Consider the following 7500-nt stretch of genomic DNA (forward strand, 5'->3'; position numbering starts at 1 on the left):
ATTCTCTTTCTTCTAATCTAACTTTCCCACACCTACCCAACAGACAAACAGACATAAACACACACACACAAAGACACACACACACGCTCAAAGACAGACAGACAGACAGACAGACAGACAGACAGACAGACAGACACACACACACACAGAGCAAGACACATTACCCAAATTGTTGTTTCAATTCTAGTCCTTGATGAATACTAGTTGGCCCTCTGTTTACCAATATCACATTTGCTATATTAGCATACACAGCCTGAAACCAAGTATGCCATGCCAGATCTGTGACTGCTGTACATGCATACAATCACAAATGCAGAGCAACATATGGGACTTGTTAAATCTCCTTGCAATGGCAATAAGCCAGTTTGGTCAACAAACCTGACAGCTTTGAATTTACACCAATGATATAGTGCCATTTAGATTTTTTTTTTTTATAGGAAAAAATATGCCCTTGTGTAATATCTAAATTCAGCCAAGTAACCTGCAGGCTATGATTTAGCATCAAGAAGGATTTTAAGTGCTATGCTTCAGCATCATGATAGAAGCTGTAAGTTAGTTGCCTTCAACCTCAAAACTAAACTATCTCACCTCTCCCATCTTCGTCCCAGTAAGGGTCGGAGATCACCAAGTTCTGCAGGCCATCACTGTGTCCCTTGGGTTCATGCACAGCATCATAAAAATTATTGATAACTGGAGCAACGTTCAGAGTGGAGTCTAATCCTACCACTAATCCCTTATTAGGCAGCCTGGTAGATTGTATATTATATTTGCTAAATTCTTGATAAGCAAGTGCTTCTAAGAACTGCCTTTCTCTTGATGGCTGATCTGAAAAATCAAACAGATATTCAAAAGTTACTTTCAAAAACAGCTGTTTTACTTTAGAGCATCATATATTCAATGACAGCAAAGAACTTCAAGTCTCCTGAAAAAGTATAATAACTCGATCGCTTATACCAAGAGGAATTTAAGTTTTGTAATTGATTAGATTATGCTAGATTTTGCAAGATGCTGATCATAATAGCCAAAGAATAAGGAACATGACACTGGTTTTGTTCTTATAGTCATAGAATTTCAAGCACATCAAGTAATATTATCATATTAACATAAACTGTAAATACTGTATATGCAAAAGCCATTACATAAAAAAATGCATTTAATGATCACATCACAGATCATCAAATCCATAAATTTTTTGGAAAATATATATATGGCAAAAGTTGTAGAAAGATCCAATTTTGTAAGTTTCAGGTATCTTAATGCTAAATTAAGAAGCCAAAAAAAAAAAAAAAATTAGACAATAAACCAAAATAACAACGTTAACACTGTATAAAACTAAAAAAATATACCAACCTCTGCTTATTCCAAGCCCAAAGGCACTCAGTAAAACTTTTGTTGGTATTACATCCAACATCACAGCCATATGCTGCAAGATTGTGTGGATTTGAGTGTGCTTGTTGAGCTTTCCACAAGTCACATACATTAATAATACTGATTTATTAGATGATGAAAGACTGGACGACCAATTTGCAATCATCTCCATTGCAGTGATGAGTCCAAGGCTGTGATTGGTTGGCTCTGTGAAAAAAAGAAAAACAATATATCTTAAAAGATTTAAATTCCAGGATTCCATAATTAAGCATGGCACTGGAAGGGAAATTTTGCATTCTAAATAGCACAGTCTCTGCAAAAAAAACTAAAAGTGAAGAAAAAAAAATATCTAGTTACATGGTGCTACTTGGACTGTAAAACAATTCATTCTTATTCACATCATCTGAAAGAAGAGAGAGAGAAACTATCCCACAGACAGAATGAGAAATAGAGAGCAAGATGGCAGACAGGTTCACCAAGCTTCTTTCAATAGATAAAAATACATCAAAGCAATCCTCCTCCACAACAAATATTTGATCATTACATAGTTCCCTCACATTACAGCAGACAGCTTGAAATTACCTATTCAACTTGGAAGTACAGGACTGATATATCAGTGCACTCACCATTATGAATGTCCATGTAATTTACAAAACGTCTAATTGCATGTTTAACAGTGTGTGTAGCAGGAACCAGTGTGGAATTCATACAAGGAGCTGCAGGTCGAACAACACTGCCTTCTAAACCCAACACAGCTATCTGGTCATGTTGCATTATGGTAGATGCAATCTGATGGCCTAAAGAGATATATCAAAATATTAGAATCTCATTCAATTTTAAAATGTTTTAAATGTAAAAAATAAACTAACAAATTTATCAACATTAATAAAAAGCTAATACACTTATTAACTTTTTTTTTCTTTTTACAAGATAAGCATATGGAACTAAAAAATGTAAACAAACCTATAGCTTTTGCAGTAAGAAGCAATCTTGGAGTAAGAGCTTCTCCCAGATCATATAGCAGCACTATGTTTTTACCATCAGGCCTGACTGTAGCCTCATAGACATGTCCATGACGACCAGACTGGCTGCAATCAGCTGCAATAACAGTGTCTGTACATTACAGACATTTACATGCTTAATGGCACCTATGGATTCTAAACACTAGATCTAAGACCAGCAAAAAATCTGACCTGGAACATGGATAATATAATCTTTAAAGTTCTGTGAGTTCTGATAAATGAATCAGCTTTCACATTACAATTGCCATAAAAGAAATAACACAATATGACATTACTATCTCTCAGCAGTAAGACCGCTTGTTTGCCGAGTGATTCTCTACATAAAGTGAAACATTATCTGACCACTCACTCATTTATTTATAAATGTATCTAATTTTGTATCCCATCTTATTTTACCTTTGTCTTCATTACTTTGAAAGCCAACTAACCTGATCGATGTGCAGGATACTCAGAGTGCAGGCCATCAACAGACATGAAATATTGCCACTTGATGGATGGGTATCTCCGCAGATTGAGGACAAACACTAGGGTACAGTAAAATATATATAAATACACAAAAATACCACAACAATGCAGAATATCTGGTAGCAATCTCCCATGATCAATAAAAAATAATTATAAATCAATTCATACATACCTCTGATCCTTTATGCATAACTAATTACAATACGAATTTTGCATTTCAATTCTCTTTTTCAACTTTTTATGATCTACATTGAGACCGTAGCCAATATAATCAAAGGTACAGAGTAGCTACTTCATTAACCCAAAGCCGCCAAGGATGGCATGCACGTACATGCCATGCCCACTGTCAGTTTAATTTATTAATTGTTTTTACACAGATGGCTCCACAAGTACTGAAGACACCAATGAGCCAATTACATGTACTACCTGTTTTATCTGTTTACCCTTTTTCCTTGATTTTCAAAAATATTTTCTGGTATCTAATATTGATGATAGTAATTTCAATAACACTATAATGATTATAAAGTCTATAAAAAAAATAACAGCATCCGTATTGAGAGCATTAATAAAAAAAACCTTCTTCCCACAAACTTAAGGAAAAGTGAAATCAAGTGAGGCCACAAAGTCACAAATTGACTCCACTGTGGTTAAGCATTTGCTGAGCTATCTATGTGCAGAGACGTTTCAAAACAATACTATAGTGAACACAACATTTTCCAAGAGGCTTTGGGTTAAAACAAAATACTGGATAGATCAAGTGTGTGCATATGTGTGTGTGTGTGTATGTATATATATATATATATATATATATATATATATATATATATATATATATATATATATATATATATATATATATATATATATATATATATATATATAGATATATATATATATATATATATATATATATATATATATATATATATTATATAACATATATATATATATTATATAACATATATATATATTATACAACATATATATATATATATATATATATATATATATATATGTTATATAATATATATATATATATATATATATATATTATATAACATATATATATATATACATATATATATATCATATAATATATATATATATATATATTATAAAATATATATATATATATATATATATATATTACATAAGTATTCTGTACATGGCACATATTTTTCTGAAAATGTGACTTACTTTCTGTAAGATTATATGGTGGAAAGTAAAAGTCTGCTGGAAGGGAGTCTTCACTCGTACCTAAGCCCGAGTCGCACCATAATTCCTCATTCACACGCGTTCCAAAGTGGCTCTGGTATCTGTTGATTGAGATAAAAGTTTTGTACTGCATCTGATTTCTATAAACTAATCTACTTATTTCATCTCTGAAATGTTCATGTATTAACACTTAGCTAATTAATATAAATACATGTGTATAGAGAGACACGTGCATGCATGCATGCACACACACACACGCACACACCCACTCACACACACATTCTTTTGGATACCTACAGGAGGTAGTGATCTGGGATGAGGCAGCAAGGGTTGTAGCTTATTTCATCACTGTAATGATGAAAAACATCTATCCCACCTTGACTATGTTGGGAATAATGAGTTTCAACCACAACTGCCATCTCCCTAATTACACTTGAGAACAGAGAGAATTTGTGTTCTAGGGACTGCACCATCTGTCAAGAAGAAAAAAATGTAACACTGAAAATATCATCAACCACAAAACATCTCAGTTCCTCAGCCCATTTTGCCCCCTTACCTTCTGCCAGCACATCACCTCTTTTTTCTGACAAGGATATATTTGAAACCGGTTAAATGCATCTCATATTTATATAACAATCCTCCCTGACCAGGCCTTGAACCTAAGTCAATCCGGATATCAAAACTCATCTTCCACCAGAAGCAAATACTTTTTCCCATTAGTTTACCTGCACTCATTAAATCCCATTCACACAGAAATATAGTTGGGATAACGGCCTCAAGCTTTTAAAATCTGATTTCCCTATCAAGGTAACTCAGCTTTAACCCAACCACCACAGATTTACTTTCTGTCCCCTGTAATTTTTTGTGAATTTTGTTCCATAAAGATGGGTCCATATGTGCTTCAGCCGGCAAGGAGTCTTTCAGTAGGCCAAGTGACCGATCCTGATTTCCCCATTCCTTGAATTGGCAGGAAAATGTGTTTTTCTTTTTAATACAATTGATATTGATTATTATTATTGCTACTGATGTTATGATTATTAAATTGTTATTAAAACCTTAGTAACATTAAAGACACTGAAATAATACAAAGGACCCTTTCCAAAAGTCAAGGAAAAGGGTGAACAGGTGACTCCTTGGTGATTAAGCACTTGTGGAGCCATCAATGTGTAAATACAATAAATAAACTCATTTTACAGTGGGCATGGCATGTATTGTTGCCGTCCATGTCGATTGGGTTAAAGTATTTACCAGCCTGAACTTTCAAAAAAAAACATGACTTAAAAATCAACATACTGCAATAACATTACAAACAGTCAAAATTATGTGACTACCTACCTCTTTGACAATTTCCTCTTCCTTTCTTTCTATGTCTGAATAAGGAAGCTCATCAAAGATGGCCTGAAATAATTATTAAAATCATTACCACGGTTTTCAAAACATTTTGTGAAATTCCTTGCAAAAGATCTCCAAATAATTTAAAATAAACAGATAAAATCTTTAGATGGCTATTGCATGAGTTAACCAAAACAAAATTAAATACAAATTAAAGCTTTGGTTCAGCAACTGATCTCAGAAATTGAAAAAAGTCAGTAATATGCAGGAAAATATAATAAATATTAAATTACACTGTCCTTACTTGCATGTGGGTGACTCCCAACTCATTATTGGCAATGTGTCTCATCTGAATGCCTAAATTAGTAGCCCTCTTCATTAAAGGGATTTCTCCTTCCAACACATCCACCTGAGCTCCTCCTTCACTTCTACCAGCTGAAAGTCTGTAGGCCACATTTTCAATTCCTTTTTATATATATATATCAACTTTACATGCAACAACCATTTCTTCATGTCATTTTAAATTGTTACCTTTTTACTGTGATTCATAAAATTAAATCTACTATTTTGTAATTTATCAACAAATAGTAGAGTATCAATAGTATTTTGATACAAGATATCAATCTTATATTGACATTTAAACATAATTTATAAATCTATTTAAAACGCCTTTTATCAAAATGAAAAAAGTTGATTATAAAATGTTATAATAAGAGGAAAAGATACAAAAACCTTACCTAAAATTATGTCTAAGAAAGGTCTGCCGTCGCATTTCTCTAAGAAGCTGGGGGCTGTTTACATAGAGTACTGGTTTGTTTTCCCCACTGTCTCCACTGCTAACAACTTCTGGTCCCACATCTTTGTTACTACTGTTGGCATTGGTAATACCAGCACTCTCTTGTGCAACTGAATGAGAAGCCCAAAGAAGCAGTGACACTGTCAGAGGGAGTAGGGTAGTCAATAAGGCAGCTAAGGACTGCCCACTCCTGAACACACGGGCCGGGCCCTTCATAGTTGCTACTTAGATTCCAAAATCATTTCATTGTTCTTCCATACAGCTGGTCCCTCATTACTGTAAAAAAAAAAAAAGGGAAGGTCAAATAACTTAATACTACACCCTCTTACAATCTCACATGTATGAGGCACATCAGTGCACAACAAAACTAATGCTTATATCTATTCTAATTCAGATTTTTGGAATCTACATAATGGGACTTAACAACATCATAATCTTTTCTCAGTGTCCTATGGGAATATTGGTACACTCTGCACAGCCTCATCATTATGTGTGCCTAAATAATAGAATGCAAGTCCCTTAAGGGTTAACCCCTAAAGTCCAATGGCACTTAATAAAGTATTTTCTAAGAAAATACATCCAATTCGAGGATACTCAATGGAGTATCACTTCAAAAACTGGTGGCTTATTATACCATACTTTTTTAACTGTAACAAGAAAAAAGGAAAGTTGAAACAGAGTGAGGTGCAAGAGGAACAGGGAATCACAAAATTAAGTGAAGATTTATGAGAAATCTTCACTTCATTGGGAAGTATTCACAATTGCAAAACACTTATAAACAAAAATGTCTTTCAAACATTCTTGAGTACATCACTAGACTCTCATTCTTGCTCATTTCCTGAACTTTACAAATATGTTTATCTTTTTATAAAATTTCCATCTTAAAGACACAGTTAGCTCACTCCTGGTTAGTCATCTGGGAACTTGGGTTGACAGCAGGATATGGGTTAGCATTACAGCTGGAATTTGAACTCAACAAATGTTTACTGCAGCTTTCAATAGGAAAATTTTTTCCATGTAATGATGATGACTGTTCAACCCAAATCCATATAAAACTTGGTGTTCCCTGTGATAGGCAGCCTATAAACTAAAGTCTGAATCAATTGTGGCACAGTGTCAAGGAAACATCATGCCCTAATTTATATACTTAACTAGAGGCCAAAAAGCCTCCACCACTGACTCAGACAGGCTTTTTATTAGACAATAAATCACCACGAGATGTAAAAGCTCCATCTTGCCAGAATCTGAGTTGAGGAGATTCATTGGCATTTCCTAGAGCACCCACAGGTACTGAGGTTGCAA

The 7500-nt window shown here is 33.8% G+C and overlaps 1 protein-coding gene across 2 annotated transcripts in view; it reads right to left on the reverse strand.

Annotated features, from left to right (window-relative positions):
* The window catches only part of LOC125034693 (VWFA and cache domain-containing protein 1-like), a 30912-nt gene that overhangs the window by 22765 nt on the left and 647 nt on the right, over positions 1 to 7500 (reverse strand). The window contains exons 2-11 of one of the 2 annotated variants that reach the window (XM_047626603.1): positions 6140 to 6474; positions 5707 to 5845; positions 5406 to 5468; positions 4368 to 4543; positions 4053 to 4171; positions 2819 to 2914; positions 2332 to 2466; positions 1995 to 2165; positions 1351 to 1575; positions 589 to 825 (exon numbers count right to left, since the gene is read on the reverse strand). In XM_047626603.1, the coding sequence (XP_047482559.1) occupies positions 589 to 825; positions 1351 to 1575; positions 1995 to 2165; positions 2332 to 2466; positions 2819 to 2914; positions 4053 to 4171; positions 4368 to 4543; positions 5406 to 5468; positions 5707 to 5845; positions 6140 to 6414 (1636 nt within the window). In that variant the 5' untranslated portion in view covers positions 6415 to 6474. Of the gene's footprint in view, positions 1 to 588; positions 826 to 1350; positions 1576 to 1994; positions 2166 to 2331; positions 2482 to 2818; positions 2915 to 4052; positions 4172 to 4367; positions 4544 to 5405; positions 5469 to 5706; positions 5846 to 6139; positions 6475 to 7500 lie in introns of both variants that reach the window. The other variant, XM_047626602.1, reaches the window with a different exon arrangement.

This window comes from Penaeus chinensis, chromosome 18 (genome assembly GCF_019202785.1).
Source record: "Penaeus chinensis breed Huanghai No. 1 chromosome 18, ASM1920278v2, whole genome shotgun sequence".
NCBI classification, from domain to species: Eukaryota; Metazoa; Arthropoda; class Malacostraca; order Decapoda; family Penaeidae; genus Penaeus; species Penaeus chinensis.